Source organism: Microcaecilia unicolor, chromosome 3 (assembly GCF_901765095.1).
Source record: "Microcaecilia unicolor chromosome 3, aMicUni1.1, whole genome shotgun sequence".
In the NCBI taxonomy this organism is placed as follows: Eukaryota; Metazoa; Chordata; class Amphibia; order Gymnophiona; family Siphonopidae; genus Microcaecilia; species Microcaecilia unicolor.
The window spans coordinates 64,319,378-64,344,606 of NC_044033.1; the positions used below are offsets into that span (position 1 = coordinate 64,319,378).

At 43.5% G+C, this 25,229-nt stretch overlaps 1 protein-coding gene across 1 annotated transcript in view; it reads right to left on the minus strand.

Moving 5' to 3' along the window:
* Positions 1-25,229, minus strand: part of IARS2 (isoleucyl-tRNA synthetase 2, mitochondrial) — a 229,425-nt gene that overhangs the window by 182,071 nt on the left and 22,125 nt on the right. Inside the window, exons 4-9 of the mRNA XM_030196012.1 lie at positions 16,824-16,972; positions 15,930-15,979; positions 15,721-15,830; positions 15,227-15,317; positions 3,976-4,091; positions 38-207 (exon numbers count right to left, since the gene is read on the minus strand). Of these exons, the coding sequence (XP_030051872.1) occupies positions 38-207; positions 3,976-4,091; positions 15,227-15,317; positions 15,721-15,830; positions 15,930-15,979; positions 16,824-16,972 (686 nt within the window). The remainder of the gene's footprint in view (positions 1-37; positions 208-3,975; positions 4,092-15,226; positions 15,318-15,720; positions 15,831-15,929; positions 15,980-16,823; positions 16,973-25,229) is intronic.

A 25,229-nucleotide genomic window follows, 5' to 3' on the forward strand; every position in this document is an offset into this window, starting at 1 on the left:
AATGCTGTCTGTTATTAAATAAAATACAGAAATTTACCACAGGTAGATGATGATGGGAAGCAACACTATAATCCTCAATACCATGGGCTGGAACAGTGTGAACTAATCCTGTTCCTTTGGTCATGGACACATGATTTGCCGACAAAAGCGGCAACTCTCTGCCAGGAATGGTGGGATGCACAAAAGAGCCACCTTCCAAATTTATACCTGCATGAAGACAGAGGAAAAAGTAATCAGAACAGCTCTCTAATTGCCTTTCCTCAGGCAGTGTGAAACACATCACAAGTAACGAGTTACCAAATGCAAAGAACTGCTACTCTGATGAGTTTAAATTAAAGCTTATTAAGCTTAAACACAAAATCACTGTTGCAAGGCATAAGCTGACTCTAGGATCTAAGTGAACTTCAAGACAGAGGACAAATGTAGTGGTATTTACTTCCAGTCCTTAAAGACTGCCAATGAGTCAGATTTTCCAGATATCTTTAATGAATATGTATAGAATAACTAGTGAGGTAATTAAATTCGCCGATGACACAAAATTATTCAGGGTCGTCAAGTCGCAGGAGGAATGTGAACGATTACAGGAGGACCTTGCGAGACTGGGAGAATGGGCGTGCAAGTGGCAGATGAAGTTCAATGTTGACAAGTGCAAAGTGATGCATGTGGGTAAGAGGAACCCGAATTATAGCTTCGTCTTGCAAGGTTCCGCGTTAGGAGTTACGGATCAAGAAAGGGATCTGGGTGTCGTCGTCGATGATACGCTGAAACCTTCTGCTCAGTGTGCTGCTGCGGCTAGGAAAGCGAATAGAATGTTGGGTGTTATTAGGAAGGGTATGGAGTCCAGGTGTGCGGATGTTATAATGCCGTTGTATCGCTCCATGGTGCGACCGCACCTGGAGTATTGTGTTCAGTACTGGTCTCCGTATCTCAAAAAAGATATAGTAGAATTGGAAAAGGTACAGCGAAGGGCGACGAAAATGATAGTGGGGATGGGACGACTTTCCTATGAAGAGAGGCTGAGAAGGCTAGGGCTTTTCAGCTTGGAGAAGAGACGGCTGAGGGGAGATATGATAGAAGTGTATAAAATAATGAGTGGAATGGATCGGGTGGATGTGAAGCGACTGTTCACGCTATCCAAAAATACTAGGACTAGAGGGCATGAGTTGAAGCTACAGTGTGGTAAATTTAAATCGAATCGGAGAAAATTTTTCTTCACCCAACGTGTAATTAGACTCTGGAATTCGTTGCCGGAGAACGTGGTACGGGCGGTTAGCTTGACGGAGTTTAAAAAGGGGTTAGATAGATTCCTAAAGGACAAGTCCATAGACCGCTATTAAATGGACTTGGAAAAATTCCGCATTTTTAGGTATAACTTGTCTGGAATGTTTTTACGTTTGGGGAGCGTGCCAGGTGCCCTTGACCTGGATTGGCCACTGTCGGTGACAGGATGCTGGGCTAGATGGACCTTTGGTCTTTCCCAGTATGGCACTACTTATGTACTTATGTAGAATAGAGTATTTATACATATTAATTAAAGATATCTGAATAAAGTGGGCTAAAATACTTTTCAACTGTCAACAAACATTAATACATATTAAATAAACCTATTTTGATAAGATGTTAAATTCCTTTTATTAAATCTTAATAATCTTCAGGTCTTTATCTGCCGTCATTTATTATGTCACATATATACATTTACAAAAACACAACTTACTTACATATTACAATTCTCCACAATGCCTAAAATGTATTTAAAACTCTCTCTTAAAATGTCCTTTGCTGGCATCTCTACTCCCCGTTCAAAATGCCTAAAATATATTAAAAAAAAAAATCTCTTCTTTCTTAAACGTCCTTTGCTGGAATCTCTATTCCCCATTCAAAGTTCAAATGTTGCAGAATTTCACTGGTTAACAATAATTTTCTTCCCTCTATTTTTAAATAGAATTTCCTGGAGAATCGCTGATAATAAAAAAAAAAATTTCTTGTAGCATGCAGTCATCAAAACAGATTTATTAAATGAATATGCAAGAGAGATTTGCATGCAATTAATTACACTATATGCAATCTCTGTGCATGTTCATCAGGGATATCCTAAAGCATGATTCACTGGTGACCCTTGAAGAATGTGAGTGAATACCACCAACCTATCTTACTTATAACATGCCAGCTGACACTATTTCATTATATTATTTTTTAAAATTTTATTTAGATTTAGCTCACACATATTCACTGAAGGCTCACAGTCAGTTTTGCTATCACATTAGTGTACACTAATGCTGTTAACACTTATTTAGTAAATAGGTTCCACTGAATAAAATGGAACTAGAGGTAAATAATGCACATTCATACAGTAGTGCCTTTTTATTAAATCCGACCCGGTTTGCACCTGAAGCAATACAGGGTGAAGTGATTTGTTGAAGGTCTGGCTTCTCTACTTCTCAGTCCACTGCTCAAACCATACTACTTCTCCGTCTTAAACAAAATGTTTAAAATCACAGGAGCTTTTGGCTTAACAGTTTATGTTTTTGGCATGCTTCAGAATCCAATAGAGATTATTAGCTGCTACCGCTGGCTACAGCCGTGCAGTGGACAGTATTAGAAGTGGTAGGCATAAGGAGCTTAATATTTCCTCCTTCTCCTCCCCACTGCCACAATAAAATAACATAGTAACATAGTAGATGACGGCAGAAAACAGACCTGCACGGTCCATCCAGTCTGCCCAACAAGACAACTCATGTGTGCTACTTTTTGTGTATACCCTACTTTGATTTGTACCTATGCTCTTCAGGGCACAGACCGTATAAGTCTGCCCAGCATTATCCCTGCCTCCCAACCACCGGCTCTGGCACAGACCGTATAAGTCTGCCCAGCACTATCCCTGCCTCCCACCACCGGCTCTGGCACAGACCATATAAGTCTGCCCAGCACTATCCCCGCCTCCCACCACCAGCTCTGGCACAGACCGTATAAGTCTGGCCAGCACTATCCCTGCCTCCCAACCTCCAGTCCCGCCTCCCACCACTGGCTCTGGCACAGACCGTATAAGTCTGCCCAGTCTGCCCAGCACTATCCCCTAGGGTTACCATTTTGTGTCCTCTGAAAAAGAGGACACATGTCACGCCCCCCACCCCGCCCCCGCCACGCCTCATGCCACGCCCCCTTCAGGTCGGGTTCCGCCACCCCCCCCCCCCGTAACATAGTCCCCTCCCCCCCTCACTTACTATCTAGCCCTGGTGGTCTAGTAGCGTCTTCTCTTCGGGGCAGGAAAGAGCCCCCTCTTTCCTGCCCGGAGCGCTGCCTGCCCTTGCCTGCTGCATCCTCCTCGGTATGGCTGGGGATTCAAAATGGCCACCGAGAGTTGAAGCGGCCTCGCGAGAGTTCAAATCTCGGCGGCCATTTTGAATCCCCAGCCAGACCGAGAAGGATGATAGACAGGGGAGGCAGCGCTCCGGGCAGGAAAGAGGGGGCTCTTTCCTGCCCCGAAGACGTCACTAGACCACCAGGGAACATGGTAAGGAAGGGGAGGGGATGGGAGACCAGGTCACGACCCACGGCGCCGATCGCGCGCCCACCGCACGCACGCGCCTGCCCGCACCCGCGCCCACGTTTGTCCAGAAATCCGGACAAACGTGGGCGCGGGCAAAATCCGCCGGACGCCCCGGACATGCCCTCAAAAAGAGGACATGTACGGGGAAATCCGGACGTATGGTAACCCTACTATCCCTGCCTCCCAACCTCCAGCCCCGCCTCCCACTACCGGCTCTGCTGCTTGTGACCAAGGTCACAAGCAGCAGCAGTGGGATTTGAAACTTTGCTTCCTTGGCTCTCAACTAGAGAATGAGAAGGGGATGGGGATACATAATAACAAAATTTTTTTAGAGAAGTTACCATCCTGCGAGGACAGTAAAATAAAATAAAACACACACACATGAAACTTACTAACCTTATTCAAGAACAATACTTGTACCATCTTACCTTTAAATGTTGCAACAACTTTAAATTCTTTTCCCAAGGCTTCTGCTATGGGTTCCACCCGATCTGCAGCCAGAATATAATGCTCTCCTGTACTCTCACACTTCACTGCGGAATATCTACAGTGTAATAATTATGGAACAATAACCAGCAGTAACGTCATCAGATTATTTTACAAAACGTATTATATAATGTTATTTATTCTAATCACTATAAAAGAAATAAATACCACATAGAAATTCAAGTACACAGAGGGAAAGAGTGTGGGCTAGCCAGGTGGCAGGAACCAATTCTAAACCCCTATAATTACTAGCTGTGAATAAATTTGAACTGAGCAGCAAACCAACAAACAGGGCCAGCTTAAGGCACGATCCAGGTGACAGAAAACAAAGCATGTAGTCTTGCCAGATCCAACATGGAAGATAAAACCGGGAGGCAGACCTTATGAAGAACGCAGTCTTTATTTTATGAATTAAAAGCTCCCAGGAATTGAGCATTGACAGGGGGATGATCAGAAGCAAACACCGGCGCTAGAGGCCGTTAGCGCCATACTAGAACCAGCGTTTGCTACCGGCCCATGATCAGAGTCCCCGAGCGCGTGAAACAACGCGCTCGAGGGCTCTGAACGCAACTAGCATGCAAATGCACGCAAAATAGGGCTAAACATATTCATCCCCAATGATCAGAGACCAGCGTGCCAAAGATTGTGTCGCTGGCTGCGGCAAACCCTACGCCAGCTCCGAGCTGGTGTTAGGGTTTGCGGATCATTGGGGAGGAATGGTGAGCCCTGTTCAGCATGCATTTGCATGCTAGCAGGCCCCCATTTCCCCCCAACAAATCAAACCCGAAGACCCCCCCAGTGACAGGGGGCTGAAGGTCCGGCGGATCTCTGGTACCCCCGATGATCCCCCCCCCCCCAGGCTCAGGAGGGCTGGAAATCTGGTGGGTCTCCAGCCCCCCCTAACTCCCCTCAACATTTCCAAAAAAGTCCCTGGTGGCCCAGTGGGTGACCAACCCCCCCCCCCCCCGAGCAACAGGAGGGGAGGCTGGAGGTCCACTGGACCTCCGGTCCCCCCCCCCCCCCCCCCCCCGACACTGTTCAGGGAAGGCTGGAGATCCGGTGGGTCTCCAGCCCCTCTAACCCCCCAGCATTGGCAAGGCTCCCTGGTGGTCCAGTGTCAATCCGTCCCCCCTCCCTACCTTGGGTTGAAGGAGGCAGGTAACCTGTCTCCCTCATCTTCCTTTGACGCCGCAAAATGTGCCCAGCCCTGCCCAGTGTATCCTGGGATTTCCTGTGTGGGGCTTCACACCATATAAGGGACTCCCAGCGACCAATCTTTGGACCTCCAGCCCCTGTTTCACAGGTTTGGGCTTTTGACAGCCCAGACCTGTCAAACAAGTGCGGGAGGATTGTGCTGAGCGCATGCTCAGGCACAATTCTTCCGCACTTCTACCCCATGATCAGAGATAATTACATGCTTAAATTTGCATGCAATTATCTCTGATCATAGGTCTAATAACGCCCCGCGCTGTTCCAGCGCTATTTTTGGAGCACTGTTTGGAACAGCACAGGGCTTTTGATCATCTGTCTGTGAATGCTGAAATCCTGGGAGCTTTTAATTCAGAAATAAAAAGACTGCTCTTCACAAGGTCTGCCTTCTGATTTTATGATCCAGATGAGCCACTGGCTCAAGGTGCCAAAAACCTGCCTCGCCCAGCTCACCCTTCACAGCAATGACAACAAATTATTGCTTTATTCTCACTACTGTGATCTCTTTTCTTTTTTGCTGCTGGCATTGCTGCAGGTTTAAAAAGCGAGAACAGCCGTGCCAGCAGCAACAAAGAGAAAATAGTACAGTAGCAACAGCAAAGCAACATGTTCTGTCACTGTTTAAAGGAAGATAAGGAGCAGTGTGGGGGGGGGGGGGGGGGAGCTGTGATGATGGTAAGGAGCTTAAACTAGGGGCTTAGGAAAGCTGCAATTGGAAGCAACCTCAGGCTGGAAGGGAGCCAATACTTGTGAAGGGAATGGAGCTGTATCAAGGTGATGCTGGGGGGAGGATAGGAGAAAACTGCAGATGCTGGAGGTGAACAGATATAGCTGGTGGAGGGAGGGGCATAGGGGTGGGTGCTGGAGTAAAGAGAAGGAAAACTGGGATCAATGAATATTAGAGATGGTTAAGGAAGGAGAGAAAGCACGAAGGCAGATATTAAAGACATGGGGAGGCAAGAGAGCAGGCACTCAGATGTAAACAGAGACTCAAATTGGGTGGGAGGCCATAAGACAGACTCTAGGATTGGTTGGGTATTGGAAGTGTAAGCGGGGATAAAGGTTTGGATAGGATTGCTAAGCAAGGGACTTGGGGATTGGACAAAGTGGAAGAGAGTGGATTAATAAATTTAGCAGAGACAGAGGACAAGAAAGGAATAGGTGATCTGGTGAGGGGTTAAGAGAGGAGAGGCAGTTGAAATGGACAGAAGGCCTTGAAGATAGTGAGAGACAAAGGGGGCAGGCCTCTGATTGAAGTGACAGAGGGTGGAAATGGGAGGCCAGATAAGGCATAAGAAAGGGACTAGAGCAGTAGTTCCCAAATGTGGTCCTGGAGGCACTCCAGACAGTCAGGTTTTCAGGATATCCACAATGAATATTCATGAGAGAGATTTGAATGTAGTGGAAGCAGTGCATGCAAATCTCTCATGAATATTCATTGTGGATATCCTGAAAACCTGACTGGATGGGATGCCTCCAGGACCAGGATTGGGAACCACTGGACTAGAGAAAGAATGTGTAAGAGGGAAAGATTTGGGGCTGTTTAGGAAATGAGAGGCTGAAGAAGGTAGAGAATCTGTGGCAGCAATGAACACAGAGTGGAAATGTGGAACTAGAAAGTGAGGGAAGGATGTGGGTGAAGAGAGGCAGGGGAAGGAAAGAGTCAGATGGAGAATGGAAGGACTAGGGATGAAAGAAAAAGAAATGGGAAGTTGATAAGTAGTTGAAAGGTGAAAAGAGGGAGACTGAAGATTGGAGATGGGGAAGGAGGAAAGAAATCTAGCTATAGGTCGATAAAAAGACAGATGACAGAAATGGAGAAAAAAAAAGATGAAGCAGAATGATCAATGTCAGAGAAAGGCCTAGCACAGAAAAAAATGATGAAAAGGAGAGCAAAGAAACAAAAAATGGAAATTAGCTCCTGGAAAAGAACATAGGAGAAAACCAAAAAGAGGACGAGGTACAAAGACCAGGATCAACCCAGTTAGAGAAATCAAATGATCAGACAACAGAGGTACCAAGATAAATATGTTCAGTTTTTACAGACTATTGTAACAAAAAAAAAAAAAAAAACAATCTTAAGAGACTACAATTGCTACACAACACAGCCGCCCAAATTCTTTGTCGTGCCTCTCGCTTTGATCACATATCACCCCTTCGCCGTCAGCTACACTGGCTACCTATCGAATTCTGAGTCAAATTTACACACAAGGTGCTCTACAGTGGTTCTGCCTGTATTGCTTCTCTGGTTATCCCATATACGCCTTCCCACACTCTCTGTTCACTGAATGAGAACAGATCGGTACCCCGCTAAGGCCGGGTGGGAATTCACTACATCTAGCACTTTTTCACTGCACCAGCTTTATGGAATGCATTGCCACATCATCTCCGGCTCAACTATCTTACACCATCCTCCATACTCTATTAAAGACCCACCTCTTTCAACAAGCTTTTGCGGCTTGATTTGGACTGGTTCTGCAGTGGAAGAATTAGGCACCAGCTCTTTTTTTTTATGTTGTTGTGACAAAGTTTACTCTCTTTACTATGTCTGAATGTTCTTTAGTTTGGCCTTCCTATCTATTTTTTGGTGTTCCTTTTTTTTTGTTGTTACATTTGTACCCCGCACTTTCCCACTCATGGCAGGCTCAATGCGGCTTACATGGGCAATGGAGGGTTAAGTGACTTGCCCAGAGTCACAAGGAGCTGCCTGTGCCTGAAGTGGGATTTGAACTCAGTTCCTCAGTTCCCCAGGACCAAAGTCCACCACCCTAACCACTAGGCCACTCCTCCGTTTTGCATTTGTTGTTATTTTATTTGTAAACTGTTCTGATTTGACTGCAACAAGGGGGGTATAAAAAGCTCAAGAAACGATAAAAGACTGAATGAGTTATGAAAGGAGAAATTAGGTCTTACCTGATAATTTTCTTTCCATTAGTCCTTCCCACTGTTCCAGAACTGGTGGGATAGCTGTGTACATTAACCATGAGGTGAAAATAGAGAACCGAAAAATGAGCTGAGACATACCTCTCTTGGCATCCAGTCCAGCTCCTCACTATTTACGTAGAGAAGCAGTAAGGAGAAACTCAGAAGAAACACAACCTTAAACAACTCGCTAACCTAACACTAACCAGACTAGCAAACCTGTGGACCTCCCTCATCTCTGCACAACTTGTAGAGAACAAGAGCTATGTGGGAAGCACCATGCAAGATGACACTCATTATTTGACCCATTAAACACCTCAAAAACCTCAGACAGGCCTCTGGAATAGTGGGAAGGAATAATGGAAAGAAAATAATCAGGCAAGACCTAATTTCACCTTCCCCTACGTAGCTTCCCACTATTCTGGAATAATGGGATGTTCAAAAGCAATCCCAAGAGAGGGTAGGATCTTGGCACCGCTGTCCTAAGGACTGAAGCCCTAAAACTGGCTTCCGAGCATAGCACATTTACCCCTGTAGTGCTTGGCAAAGGTATGCAGCATCAACCATGTTGCTGCCTTGCAAATACCTGTCAGAGACAGTAAGGTAGTCTCTGCCCAGCATGTTGCAGTACACCTCGTAGAATGAGCACGCAAGGCCTGAGGAGACTGCTTCCCAGCAAGCATATAAGCTGACGCCATGTAGCAACTGTGGGCTTGGAATTCATGAAGTCAAGCCTCTGCTTACCCAAAAGTACAACAGTCTATCTGATTTGCGAAACTCATTTGAGACTTCCCGATATCTAATGAGGACTCTACGCACATTGAGAAGTTTCAAGAAGAATACAGAGTCCCTTCATCCTCTCTGTGAAAGAACAGCAGCTCCACAGACTGGTTGAGATGAAATGCTGATACCACTTTCAGAAGAAAGGAAGGAACCATGAATAGGGAGGACTCCCCCCCCCCCCATCTCTAAAAAAACAGAGAAAGGGATCCTGACAAAAAAGAGCCTGAAGCTTTAAAATCCTACATGCCAACGTAACAGCTACCAAGAATGCTGTCTATAGGGTAAGATCTTTCAAGGAGGTCTTCTGGAGTGGTTCAAAAGGAGATTTCTGGAATGGTTCAAAAAGACTAAATTAAGGTTCCACTCTGGACACCCAGTACAAGAGAGAGGCCTCAAGTGGCCCGCTCCCCACAGGAATCGAAGGATATTTGGGTGAGCTGCAAGAGATGTCTTCTGTAGTCAGCCAATTAATTAGGCCTAATTCAAGGGCTAACTTTTACAGAACCCAACGCCAATCCTTTCTGAAGACTAGCCTGGATAAATGCTAGGATGTGTTCGATCTGAGCAGAAAATGGAGAGAGTCCACGCTCAGAACACAAGCCTTTGACCGTCCTCAAAACCCTCCCATACGCCATGGATGCAGAATATTTCCGAGCCTGCAGCAATGATCAAATATGAATAACTTTCTCATCTCAACTGAGTCCTTTCAATGGCGAAGACATTAAGACCAAAGAGGCACGGGTCCTTCTTGAGCATTGGTCCTTGCTTCAGTAGGTCATATACCTGCAGAAGACAGAGAGGACCCACCTCCCCACCCAATCAAATCAGGTCTGCATACCATGGCCAATCCGGGGCTACAAGAATTATTCAACCTTAGTGCAATGCGTTCCTTTTCAACTCACGGCCTACCATGGGCCAAACAGAGAAGACATACAGTAGATGTACCTCTAGCCACAGCTACAGTAGGGCATCAATCTCCACTGAACTCAGCCCTTTCCAATGGCTGAAGAACTCTTCATTTCTTTTTGTCACCATTAAGCCCAGAAGCGGAGAACCCTATCGGTCCACTATCAGCTGAAAACCCTGGCAGTATAGTTTCCATTCTCCTGGGTCCAAGGAGTACCTGCTGATAAACATTACCTCCACGTTCAAGGACCCAGCAATATAAGCTACTGACTAACAGAGATGATTTTTCTCTACTCAACATATGAGGGAGGCCACCTCCACCACCATCAGACAGCTGTAGGTTCCACCTTGCTTGTTGATATAAACCACTGGCATCATACTGTCAATTAAACTTGGACTGGGGCCGCCGCCGGAAAGCGAGCGAAGTCACTTAAGGCATTCTGCACTGTCCTGAGCTCCAAGCAATTTATCGACCACTGAGACTCTTGTCCCGTCCAGGGGCCCTGTGCCAAATGGAACTTTTAATGACCCCCCCAACCTGACTTGCTGGCATCCACTGTCACCCACTTCCCATTGCGTTATTGGAAATAGAACTCCGAAGGTCAAATTTCTGGGTGACAACCAGCACTGCACACTCTGTCTGGCAACCAACAACCAAGGAATATGAAGATTGTACTTCTGTGACACCAGGAGACCAGTGGCTGAGAAGAGACTCCTGAAAAGGTCACATATGAACTCTTGCCTATGGCACCACTTCCATGCCGCTGTCACTGACCCAAAAAACCTGGATATAGTCCCAGACCCTAGGACTGCCTTGATTGAGAAGATGAATCTGTTGAACCAGCTTCGACCTCCTGAATTCCGTAAGGAAGATCCTCTCTCTTGCAGTGTCAAATAGAATGCTCAGATACAGCAGCATCTGTGATGGAGTTAATCTGCTCTTCTCGATATTGATCACCCAACCCAATGGCTGCAGAAAATGGACAAGAATGAGCCAGTTATTGAGATACATGTGAACTTCGATTCCCTAGCACAAAAGGAATGCTGCCACCACCACAACCTTAGCAAATGTTCTTGGTTCCATGATGAGACTGAAGGGCAAAGCCCTGAACTGGAAGTGATGGCCCAGCACCACAAACTGTAGAAACCTCTGATACAGCAACCATATGGGTACATGCAAGTGTACCTCCTTGAGATGGAGGGCGATGAGAAATTCTTCCGCTTGATCCGAGGCTATGACTGCCCTTAGTGTTTCCATGCAAAAGCGGGAGAAGGACTTCCTGGCTGCATGAAAGAAAGATTGGTGTGCCTGAAAGCAGAACTTCTGACCATATTGCTAATGACTGGATTGGTACCATCTTCTGTCTCAAAACGGAGATCGAGAGCCTCCTGAAGACAGACAACCAAAGGCTTTCGGCTTATCCTCTGGCAACTGCTCTGGCTTAGTTTCCCCCCAGTTCTTTTACCAAGTTACTAAGATCTTTTCCAAATAGCCAGTTGTCCTGAAAGGGAAGTTTAACTAGTCATGACTGACACTGCATCCACTGCCCAAAGCCGCAACCAAAGTTGCTGACATGCTGTGACCTGAAATATGTCATATGCACCATCCATCAAGTAGGCCAAGCCCGCTTCCAGCTGGCCATTATGGCACCTGCCTTGTGTTGCAGACTGCTGATTTCACATAAGATATGCTCTAGCCAAGAACAAGCTGCACACTGTCGCCTGAAGGCCCATAGAAGCCACTTCATAGGCTGTAGGACATTTAGGGCAATGCTCCCTTCCAACGGCAAGGTGGTCTTCTTAGTCACTGCTGTAACAAGGGAGTCCACTCTGGTAGCTGCACTCTTTCTTTCTCCTCCAAAACTAATGGGTAGAGGTGAGCCATTGGCTCTTCCCACACTCAGCGCTGCGTCTGGCGAGACCCAATCTGCTGTAATCAGGTCTTGAATGTTTGGATGCACTGGAGAAGTCTTAGAAGGACCTCTAAGCCCACTCATGATCAATGAAGATGCAACTCCTGATGCCGAAGCAGAAGGATCCTTAATGGAAAGCACTGCCAATGCCTCAGAAATAAGAATATGAAACATTAAACAACATTAGTACTCCCTCCTCTAATGGCTCCTCCAAGCAGATCAAGGTCACATCAGTTAAGGAGGGAGAAGCTAAGACAGACCGCCAGAAGTCGATAGATGAGGCTAAACAGGACCTCTTAGGAGCTGGAGGGGAGCAGGACGAGAAAATAAATCACCTTGCAGCAACTCTGACTTTCCCTGTTTCAGTAAACAGGCCTGGGGTAAGAGCAATATAAACTCCGGAGAAAACAATGATCCCGATGCAGCTGAATTCTATGTCAGGCCCTAAGGTTGTAAAATGGCAGCTATGCTCCGCATGTGATGAGATAGAAGATGTTCCTCACTGCCACTCGGCCCTGACAAAACGGTACCCGTTCCCACCCTCTCCTGCATTAAACTGTGCACCAGCCCTGCCTGAAAGCCCAAAGTCGCCGGCATATTCAGATGCTGTGTCAAATCTGAAAACGTGCTACCGCAAACCGTTTCCCCCAGGATTCCCAACTTACACGCACTGCAATGCCCCGACACTGGCTGGTGGGTCCCACAGCAGGAAAACCACTTAACTGCCTTCATAGGAGTTGCCACTCACCATGTCACAAACTTAGCATAATGCAATTCCAAATGGTAAGTCAGGATCCCTCCCTTGCACCAAGCAGAACTTGCAGCCCTCCAAGCGGTTCAGAGTCAAATTTCAGTTGGACTTACCACTGCTGGCTGCTCCCCTCAAGCTCACAGTCTCCACAAGTCTTACCCCAGATGAGACGGAGTGCTTACAATTTCCAGCACAAGTGTACCAGTTGGATATGGGCCTAGGTGCCCTTCTCTACAGTCCACTGCACCGACCACTAAGTTACTCCAGGGACCTGCTTGCTGCTCAATGACTATTATATATTTAGATGTCATAGAGCCTGGTATGCACTGTCACTTTCACCTCTTAGGAGGGTGGGAGTGGGTCGGTGACCACTGAGGGATTAAAGGGGGTGGGGTCATGCCTGTACCCCTCCTGTAGTCATCTGGTCAGTTTGAACACCCTTTTGACACTGGTCTAACCAAAAACATTCTTTTTTCTTTTTGCCCTAGATGTATTACAATGTTCCATTTTTGCTTCACACTGGCATTCCAATTGTCTACAAGCAAGTTTCTTCGAAAAAGGTCTTTTTAAAGACCCACCTCATAGATCAACACATCACATGTTGTTCAATGTTTGCATCAGCTGTTCTCCGGTGACTGAGCTACACACCCACTATACGGATCACCTCACCGCGTACTTTTAAACGTGTGCATCAGATGTTCTCCGTCGACCGAGACTCCTGATGCAGGCCTAAAGGTCGAAACCCAACGGTTGTGTCGAGTCTTTTTTTTTTATCAACAAACAAGTATTTTTAAGATCAATCTATCCAGGCTTTGGTTTTCTGTGGTTAAACATCCCACTTTTTCCTATAACAATGTTCCATTATCACAGAAAAATGTCAAAAAGGCAAGTTTGCCCTAGTCCCACCTAAAACACGCCTCCAAAACCCCCCCTTGCGATTAAGATGAACTACATAGAATAACACCTTAAAAATGAGTTGCGAAAAACCGTCCATCTGTCGCTATATGCCATTTTTGGACTTTTTTCTGTTTCAAAAATGAGCCAAATATCAAGACAGTGAACAGTCTGTATTGCTGTCACTGATGTAACTCCAGAATCTGAATAGTTTTTTTTTTTTTTTTTTGAGTAGTAAAGTGAAACATCCTATTTCTTCTAGGCACCCATTACTGGAGGAGAGTTTTATTGGCTGGTCTGGGAATGTTCCATGTGAATGAATAATCATATTCTACATGTTTTTTTTACATTTAAAATCTATGTTAGAACAGCATTCAATTATAACAGTAATTTTAGTGGGTGGGAGAAAATGGCTGCAATGGAATATAATCAGAAGTGGCCAATTGGAGCTGGGTTTGTTTTTGCTTTTCAGGCGCTGACTAATGCCTTGCACTGCTTGCTGTCTTCCTCACCGGAAGCTCACCGGGCACTGCTATTTGATTCACTAGAGCAGTAAGGGGGAGCTCAAGAGGGAGGGCGCAGAATCTGCACATGCACAGACAAGGAGGGAGAACATGCCTGCAGCAGTAGAAGCTGAAAAAACAATTGTTTATAGAGGAAGATAATCTCAGAGATCTAAATGTGTGAAATACTTTAAGCATTTTAAGCTAGAGCACCACATATCCTCTGGTGTGAGCCCCGATATCCACGTGGTTCATACCGGTAGATTAGCCCCAACATGTGGGCACCAATGCAAAAGTTGGCTCAGGGCACCACAACCCCTTCAGCTGGCCCTGCCAATGAAAACAGCACTGAATTAATTTTACAGCACTAAAGAGAAGTTTCTGGAACTTACACATGTATGCAATTAGAATTACAAAATATGCATGGATCCAAAATATTCAGTCCTCCCGTCACAATATATTCTGAAAATCTGGCGTGAATAGGATGCCATCCACAAAAAGTTATTAAGGACTGACGACTGCACGTTTGTATTCATGGAATACAAGGATAAAACAAAAACATTAAAAACATTTCCTCTTAGAATCCTCATTTGCCAACTTCTGAAAACCCGGTGTGGACTGGATATTGTTAATATATGGAGTCAGAAAGAGGTCCAAGAGGGGGAAATTAAAACAATATCAAACAAACAAACAAAAGTTAAAGGAAGGATCACTGGGCATTAAAATTGTGCAACATGTAGATCAAAAAATGTAATTATTGGAATTCTCAATGCCAATTTCCAAACTTCATAGGACATTTGCAGACCTATGGGTATCTTCAAGCCAAAAAAAAAAAAGCTGTCTTTAAAGCCAGCAGTTACTGGTAGACACCATAGGGATTCTTTGCCTTGAGTATTTTCTTTCACCAAATCCACATCTATTAGAACTTACTTCTCCTTGAAATTCAGCAGGTTTCTCTGACAACCTTCAAGTGCCATCTGAAGAGTCACATCTTCAGCAAAGAAGTCCCTTGTCTCCTTAAAGCATCTTCACTCTTCCTGCGCCTCTCTTCTTTAAATTGTCCTTCTTGCCCCCTATAAACTCTTGAGTAAAGAAGCTCCCTCACCAATTGTACCGAACTAATTTATGTTACGTATTCATTTTAGTCCTATATTGAAGCACCCATCTGTATAGGCACAAGAGCTCTATATAGAAGTATTGGGGGCTATATATAAAATTACCTGTAAAAATCTGAGGCAATAAATGTAAAAGGGACTACTAATTAAATCAATTTAGGAAACTCAGCAGAACACTGCAAAACTAAAACACGTACTCAGAATCTGGCATATAACAAATGGCTTGATTGAGTGGAATGCTCCAGGGCTGAGTTGTCCAGATTACCAGGCTAACAGGGGTTAAGCCATCTGCAGATTTAAAACAAGAATACAGTATTAAATCATTTTGCATAAAATGCAGCCGAATTAAACAAAAATTAAAAGGATTAAAATGCATACTTTAAAGCAACTATTGAGCACTGCAGACCTGAAAATAAGTTCAGCTAGAATGTTCCTTTCCTCTCATTTCCAAGACTAATTAGTCCTTTTTTCAATCTCCAACACTCATTTGACAAACTCCACTCCACCACCGTGATCACATGCAAATCCAAGTTTTTCTATGGGTAATAACAGTTTGAGGAGTACACAAAACTGCAAGCACCACCACAGCTATTCATAGTCAGTTGCAAACGTTTTTTGAAAAACTGGACTTGAGGTGGGAACTGTATGAGGATGAGGCAGATTAAAAATAAATTAATACTGAACATTATACCTAGTAGAGAAGTCAGTTTACGAGGCATTTTAGAGAGAGAAAATTTGATATATACAGCACGAGAGACATGCTGCTGGTTATATTCAAGTTCCGCTTCAGCCACGGCTGTCCTGTAGTAAAAAAGATCAAACACAAGGTAAACATGCCACTATCATAAAAATCATTTTTAAATGTTCTTCTGCCATACAAACTTAGAAATTGCTTATTACCTTGCTGATGGGGACCAAAACACGGGCTTATAATCCTGATAAATATAACCCTAAAGCAGAGAGAAATTTGCATTATGTCAGATTGATGAAAATGTTTAATTTTTTAAGAAGTACTGTTTAAAATCTCAGGGGTTTTTTAGCATTCAGTATGCGCTAAATTTGTTAGGGGACCTTAGTAAAAAAAAACCTCAGTGTAAACCAGATGCCACAGTGCCCTAACACCCCAACAATAGATTTCTATATGTTTTTGAATTTTTGGTTTTGCTTTTTCTGGCTAGTCCCCATAAATCTAAGACTGCCTTGCTTCTTTCTCCACTTCCACTAGTGGATCTTAACATGTGCTATTAGGGGTGGTAAAAAGGTCCATAATGGTCATTTTAAAAGTTTATTTCTACTGATCTTGAGAAACATGACAATGAAAAACTGGCTAAATTATTTAGCAAATTTAGATCTGTACAAGTATGTAACAACGATGTTTCAAACAAGGTGGAATGTGGCCCAACTGATCAGTGTATGCACCGTGCTCCTTGTGCGCAAGACCTGGGATTGATTTTTGAGCCAGCACAACTCACTGCAAAGATAATATCCCAGCCATTACACTACAGCTCGACTCAGGGTGCATACAAACTGAACATTTGAAAGAGTCAGAGACTGGCCCTTTGTTGTGGACAATCAGTGCAATAATTGGGCAGAAAGGTTAAAACACAAAGGGATGGTTGCAGAGGAACTACAGGGCAGCTGAACTCATGGGCCACAACCCCATAGAGGCCGGTTCAATTTGGACTGAGCTAGAAATCCAAAAGAAAGAAGAGAAAAAAAACAAACTACTGAATCAAGAACAAAAAAAACAAAACAACCACACACAAGAGGCTTTGAAGAATGCTTGTCCAGTACCTTGTCATACATTTGTTGGAAAACTTTCAGCTGCTTTGCCTCATATTTCTTGTCAAATGTATAATAGCAATTATTCCAATCTGCCATTACGCCCCAGCGAACAAACGCAGATTTCTGATTCTCAATGGCTTTTTCTGCAAACATTTTGGCTGCAAAGCAAGGAATGTGCATGTAGAACTTCAAGGATTAAATACAATGTTCTATTTTTAGAAATACAGTTTTGTCTGTTTTGTTACAAGATACTTCATTGCTGTGCATGTGTGTGAGTCATGCTAATAAATGGCAGATGAAGACCAAAATGAAATTTGTGCACATGTAGATATGCATGAGTTCCCTCACTTAGCCCAACACAACTTCTTTTTCCCACAAATCTGATCCACTACTCAAAAACCTCTCCGGCATGCCCAATGTTTCCTTCTGTAATGGTTTCTTTAACTCCTACTGGTAGGCCACTTCAGATACCTAAACCTTCAATTGCTAAATAAGATATGTTAAAATTTAACCTCCTCATACTTATTGATATTTGGGTTTACCTATCTCCCCAACTGTCTTAGAGGTCCAGTGCAGATTCACCAGTGCTAATGTGGGTTGTACCTGCCACATCATGCAGGTTACCCAGAGGTTCATTCCCATCATCTTGACTCTGTGGACATCCCATGTGTTGTGCACTCTGTTCCTGTCTTCACCACATCCTCTGGGAGGGCATTCTGTGGTTTTAAAAGAAGTATTTCCTGACATAGATTCTAAGCCAATCCATCTGGAGATTCCTAACATGACCCCTAGTTTTACAGCTTCCTCCCCCTCACTAAAAAATATGTGCTTCTTACACTAATACCTTTTAGATATGTAAATGTCTCTATATCCTCTCCTTTAGGGTAGACTATTTGCATTATTTCCATCTCATTTCATAGGGGTTTTTGGGCAGACCCCACTACTTTTGTTGCCTTTGTCTGGACAGGATGGGTTGATATTCAGCCTGTGGCGCTCAGTGTTTTGCTGACCACTGCTGGTGTTATGTCCGGAAATTCAATGATAGGCCATGTCCGGGCTCCGGCACTGAATCTGCATATTTCTGGAGCTGGTTACACCATAGCCGGTGTGCAATATTCACCACTTAACCAGCTATGGGGCACCTCTGAATAAAGATAAGACCGCATAAAAGTCAGTCCTATTTATGCAGTATCCTTGTCTAGTTAAGTGCTGAATATTGGCATTAACTGGCCAAGTGCCAACTTTGGCCCCAGAATGCCCCCAAAATAGCTGGTTTTGCTTTAGGCCCTAAATGGTCATTTTCAGTGGCCCTAACCGGTTAAGTGCTGCTGAACATGACTAGTTAGACCCGAACAAGTGATTTAACCAGCCAGGAACTGTTTCAACAGTTAAATCAATTTGAATATCGACCTCAATATAGATAGGCTAAAAGCTTTCCAAGATATCATATCCAGAATGGCACACAGTATTTCAGGTGAGGCCTTACCATCATCATGAACAAAAGCATTATCACCGCTGGAGTGGAAGAGTAATGGTTAGAGCAGCAGGCTGAGAATCAAATCCCACCATCATTCTTTATTATCTTGGGAAAATCACTTAATCCTCCACTGCCTCAAGTACAAACCCATGTTGCAAGTCCTATGAGGAGAGAAAAGTACCTAATATACCTGAATGCAACTTGCCTTGAACTACTGAGATAGGCACAAGCTAAATCAAAATTCCAGTCTCCTTTTTATTCCCCAGGTTACTCCCCCTAGACACTACAACTTTCCACCCATTCTAGTCACAAACTCATCACGTTGTTTCATTACCCTGAAAGTAGAGAGGTGTGGTAGCCGTGTTAGTCCACTCTTAAAGGTTATCAATAGAAATCAAACAAAATAAAACATGGAAAAGAAAATATGATAAGTTATGTCCAATAAAAAAGGTGGTATCTTATTTTCTTTTCCATGTTTTATTTTGTTTGATTTCTATTGATTACCCTGAAATAATCGGACACCATCACTCTGAAAACTCTTTTGTGGTCTGTGTACATCAGAACCTCACCACCCACTGTGTAATCCTCTCTAACTTCTGTTCCCCAAATGCATGACACTGCCACTTTCTTGCACCAAATCTTAGGTTTTCTCAGATCACTTCTCATTGTTAACTCTCTAAAGGCGGTCCGGACACTCTTGCAGATCTTCGGGCTATCCACAAAGAAGCAAACTTTCCCTTTTAACCCCTTGGCAATATTGATCACAAACATGTTAAAAAGAAGCTACTGACTGGGTTGATGAGTCCTTTGATTAGCGCCGGCGAAGGAGCGTCGATGCTCTTGGGCCTGGAAACAACTTCATCGCTCCCAAATCATTTAACCACCATGTCCAAAGGAGTGGAGGAGTGAGTTAGGAGTGTATGCTGAAACGGAAGTCGTTTACAGCTGAACCCGTGTCGGTGGTGCCACTCCTTAACCCGTAAGAGCTATCAGCTTGGAGTTTTTGGCTCCCGTGGAGGTTACATTGAATATCATCTGGAAGGTGCTCCAGGACCTAACGGTGGTAGTAAATAATTTTGCTTCAGATATAATCTTATTAGTGAGCCACATGGATAATCTAATCGAATCCTTTGAGAATGAAAGATTTGATACAGCAAATGAAGTTCTACAGGAGTAGGAAATGGTTAAAGATTTTAAAAATGATAATAGACCAGAAAAATTTGAAAATTAATATTATTACAAATGATTAATATCGAGATTGTTGTTTTCCCAGAGTTCCGGGTATGACTCCTAAAGTTTTTTCCTCTGAAATGATTCCTCTTAGTATATTAATTCAAAAGGAGTGTAGCCTGTGAAACTGGGATTACCTTAATCAGTGGGAATTGGATTAGAGATTCAAGTGTTCGTATTGTTAAATAATTTCTGGTTTTAAAAGAGAAAAAAATGAAATCAGGTGTATTATTTCCATTAATATTGGACAATAAGTATGTTTCCAACTAAATTAATTGACTATACACCGTTTTGGGTTTGAAGAAGCCAACCAGATGATCAATGTGGAATAATGATTCAGATAAATAATAACTGGGGATAATCAGGTTAATACCACGTTTTCTTTGTTTACTGTTGTTTAATTGATCTCCTTGTCTTGTTTCACTCTCCCTATTTATTTTGTGGTCTAAGAAAGAGAAAGATTGTATATAATCCATTTATCTAGTTGAGATTGTTTTCTTCTAATATTGTATTAATGTACAGTCATCTCTGTATTACTGTTTGCAAGTGACCCTTGTAAAATGAAAAATTATAAATAAATGATAAAAAAAAAAAGAAACTTCACTCAACTATTCGGCATTTTTTCCTCTGAATCCATAAAAACATTAGAACTACCATACTGGGTCAGAACAAAGGTCTATCGAGCCCAGTATCCTGTTTCCAACAGTGGCCAATCCAGGTCACAAATACATGGTAGGATCCCAAAATGCAGAAAGGTTCCATGGATAAGCACTGGCTTTTCCCAAGTTTACCTTAATAACAATTTATGGACTTTTGGTCCAATAATTTGTTGAGACTTCTTTTTAAACCTAGTTATGCTAATTGCTTTTACAATATCCAAAAATGAATTCCAGCACTTAATAATGCATTCAATGGAAAAATATTTTCTCCAATTTATTTCACATGTACTACTTACAGGCTCATTTTCAAAGCACTTAGCCTCCCAAAGTTCCATAGAAACCTATGGAACTTAGCCTCCCAAAGTGCTTTGAAAATATGCCTCTTAGTAACTTCATGACATGTCCCCTAGTCTCGCTACTTCTTGAAAGAGTAGAACTGGAAGGAAGTGATGCCACTACCCAGACTGGCTGCTTAACCCGGGGCTAAAAAAGGTCCATGCTGCTCGACACAATTATCAAAGCTCTTGTTAGGTTTTCAAAGCAGGAACTAGGTTTGTGAACCCCTGGGCCACTGCCGAGGAGTGGCAGTGGCAGGCAAAACCACCCCACACCAGGAACAAGACAGAACTCAGACAGGAACAGCAAGACTTCACCTGCACTAAGCCGCCCTTCCCCAGGAGTTGAGCCCCTGGCTGCAGGCGGCCAGCAGGACTTACTGGACAGGGCAGGAACTGGAAGCTGCAAGCAGACACTGAAACACGGAACAAATACTGGTAGACAAAAGACAGAACTGAAAGCTGCCAGGCAGCCACTGAACAAGAAACACAGACAAACAGAAACTAAACACAAAAAGACAAACAAGGAACAAGACTAGGAAACAAACAATAATCCTAAGCTAAACTACACACAGACTAACTAGAATCAGACAAGGAACTAGAATAAAAGCCAAACCAAGCAGAAGTGCAACAAGCACTAACAAACCAGGGCCTTAGGCGATGCAAAGGCAGAAGCTTCCAGGTGGCTAATAAAGGCCACATACAAGGGAGTTCACCAGGTAAGGGTGCTGCTAAGTTCAAAAACTCCCAAGACAGTCTGGGAGGCTGGAAGATCCAGACTGGACCGGCCTGACTTCTGGAACCTGGGAAACAGCACACAGACAGTCCAATGAAGCCACCAGGTGGGATGGGCATGATCGTGACAGCTCTAGGGCGTATTTGAAATTCTTTACACATGCACAATGTCCCCTGTGTCCCCCTCAAAGCAGTCACAGTGATGACGACTTTAAAAAAAAAAAAAAAGACGACCAAGGATTCAAAAATCGTTGTGTGGAGTTGAGTATCCTCAGCCTAACGAACTGTGCAATATAGCGCCAGCTGGGGAAACACTGGGAAAAGCATATGCAGGAGTCTGCAACAGAGACACAGTCAGCTGAAAATGAGAACTTCAGAAGATATGAGAATGATTTTGAGCTCTGAAGGTGAATCTCATTGTAGTAAAGAATGAAATCATGGGGAAGTTGTAAGAGCATAGAGAGAACATTTGTAATATCAGGAGGAAAGTGAAAGAACAGAAATGCAGGATGAACATACGGAGCTCCTGGCAGAGTTATCAGTGCAACATGGAGATCAAGAAATCTAAAGCCGACATTGAGGACAAAATGGAATATCTAGACAACTAACCAAGACATCAGAAGTTAAGACTAAGGAATGCCTGATGCAGTAAAGTTCAATGCCTACCACAAGAGGATCCTTAAACTCTAGAAAACGTATTCAACATTATCTTATAAGAAAGTCAAATACATTGAGGTGTTCACACAGCAAAAACGGGAGCAGTTTTAAAAGATTTTCTTGGTTGAACACTGCTCTAGTTCTATGAGTGAAGGAGTAGCCTAGTGGTTTGTGCAGCGGACTTTGATTCCGGGGAAATGGGTTCAATTCCCACTGCAGCTCCTTGTGACTCTGGGCAAGTCATTTAACCCTCCATTGCCCCAGGAACAAATAAGTACCTGTATATACTATGTAACTGTTTTGAATGTAGTTGCAAAAACCAAAGAAAAGGCAGTATATCAAGTCCCATTTCCCTTTCCCATTTCCCCTATTGTTTAAGTGGTTTAGATCCTCAAAAATCTCTCATACCATCTTTCAAGCTGTGGAGCTGCAGACAGAGGGGGAAAAAAACCAAACAAATGATTGTTCACTCCTCCAGAAAGAACTTACCACAGTACACAGTGGTTTGCTACCTTGATTATAGCCTAAAGAAGAATACAGTAGCAAAGATAAGAACCTTAGACAGTTTGACCAGGGAGACCTACAAAGTTGAATTATTTGTTGATCTGGTACATATGCAAAAGGAGAGAGCTGAAGGACATTCCTACAATCCTGCAGGTTGAAAACATTCACATCTGTTTGGACTGGCCTTCACCACTGGACAGAAAGAATATAAAATCTGATCAAAGAATTAGAATTTATTATTTATAAACCGTCTTTATCCAAGTCAGGATACAAAATAAAACATACATAATAAAATCACAAACAAAGGAGGACACCCCCACATAGTAAGAAATCTATTAACACAGTTCTAGAACAGATAAAGGACGAGGCTGTGGAGAAATCAAATCCAGCAAGAGTCAAGACTTTTGTGGGTGGCAAAGAACTCTCAGGTGATGTGAGAATTCCCCAAATGGCAACAAGTATCCTAAGAAGGTAAGAGGCTACAGAGGAAATCAGAAGACTCTGTGCTGATATCTGTACTATCTTTTGAAGCCAGAGACATGTGGAGAAACTGAAGGCAGCACCAGTCCCCCTCAGTCAGCTATGAGGTTTTTTTTCTCTAGTGCCATCTGGTGGCAGGAGGATATAACCAAACTTATCTGGATCGATTTAGTATGGATGATAAGGAACATGACATTTTTAGAACATTTGCCAGTGTGGAGCGGAGGCATCAGAATGGTGAATACGAGCATGAACTTATCTGAAAATCTGCAACATGAGATTTTGTGTTTATGGACATTGTTCCATTCGGGGGGGGGGGGGGGGGGGGGGGGGGGAATACAACCTTGACTCAGACAGCCTGAACTGTTTTATTAGTGAAACCAGATAAATGTGGAAATTCTACTGGGATATGTGGGGGAGGGGTGCTACTGCATGATTTGTTGATAGGCCATCAGAGTAGGGTTTCAATATTCACTTTACTTATCCGCATCAGCTGGTGTGCCCGCTTTCCCCGACAGGTGCCTGTTTCGCTGGTAATGCTTTGTCAAGGGGGAGTCATAGCACCGGACCGTTTTCACCTCGCGCTTGCGTGGCAGAGAAGACTAAGGCTTACCTGGGTTGGGCCAGATGGGAGTATGGGGAACGACTCACATGATGTTGTGGTGAAAGCCTGGAATTGGGGGTGAGGAGGTTGAGGTACGAATGGCCAAGAATATGGGTGAAAACTGTGCAACGTGTGCCTAGGTGAACTGGGAACCACCATAATATGAATAAGGTGAGGCTAAGAATTGTTACAGTTAATATTAAAAGAAATGTTCAAGGAAGCAGAAAAACTGGGAACATAAATATGCTTCTTTCAGGAATCCCACCTTCTCATGAAGAATTAGCACCTAGTTCAATCAAAAAAAAGTACCCACAGGTGTTTTTTGAATCAACCATTTTCAAGAAAAAAAAAAGGGGTAGGGCATACTATCTGCTAAAGAATTAAGATTTCATGTGGCTCACGTGGGGAGGAATAGACATGAGATGACCAGATTGACCTTGGATAATGAGATGCACAATGCTAATATCAACACTTTGTTTTCTATCAATCATCCAGTTTATAACCCACCCTGGGCTGGGGGGAACAAGGTGGCTACCGCTGCATAGAGCTGTTGTAACAGCGTTCCAGCTTACTTGGGCAAAGCGATTTTCCTCTTTTAAAATGCCGCATACAAAGAGAAAAGGGGTTGTGAAGAAGGTCCCCTCGCCCTCTGCTACCTCAACACCAACCCAGCTAAGTCTGGATCGATTTTTGACATCAATCTCCCAACTATCAAGGGAAGGTAGTACCGCAGTGGAACGTACCGGAGAAGCGGAGTCTCCACCGGTTGATGAAACCTCCCTGTCTCCTCCATCGCAGATGCTTCCTCCGTGTCCGGCAGCGTCAGCAGCCCTTGGGGCGACCCCACACAATACCGGAAGTGTGGTTAGAGAGGCGCCAGTTGAGGGACTCAAGCTGCAACAGTCGGTGTCCAGCCCTGAGAAGATTATCTCGGGGGAAAAACCGGAGGTAAATTTAAATTTGATCTGGACTATGTTGAATGGAATGAATGAAACGTTGTTAAAAACGTCTGGGGAAGTCCATGTTCTGAATGAAAGATTTGAGGAATTGAAAATAATCGATAGAGCAAGTTAAAACAGAAACCTCAACTAAGATTACGAATATCCAGAAAGAAGTGGATTTGCTTCATGAATTTAAGAATGCAGCAATAAGAGATAGTGGTGATGTTCGGCGTAGAATTGAGCAGATTGAGAACTATAATAGAAGATTAAATTTACGATTACTTAATTTCCCAAAACTCCTAGGAAATTCTCCTTCTGATCTCTTTAGAAGATATCTAAATGAGATTTTAAAGTTCCCCCTTGAAAGTATGCCGCCGGTAAATAAAATTTACTACATTGGGAATCCTATGGAGAAGGCTGGGGAAAAACTGAATTTGCAGCAAACAAATGGTAATTTGGACATATCTGCTCTATTAGAACAAACTTTGGATAAATGTACTGACAGTTTCTCTGGTATTTGAGCAGGACTTAAATGCCATTATGAGAAACTACTTCAAAAATTCTACTATCCCTTTTGGAGGAGAAAGGATATGGATATACCCAGACGTTACAAAGCAAACCCAGCAAAAAAGAAAACTTTTCCTGGCAATGAGAAAGAGGACATTGGAGATAGGGGGTTCTTTTTTTCTTGCGTATCCATGCAAATGTAATGTTAAGTTGGGCTTAAATAAGTACGTTTTCTATTCACCAGACCAGTTAAAATCATTTTTAGATTTAAAGCAACTTAAATAAC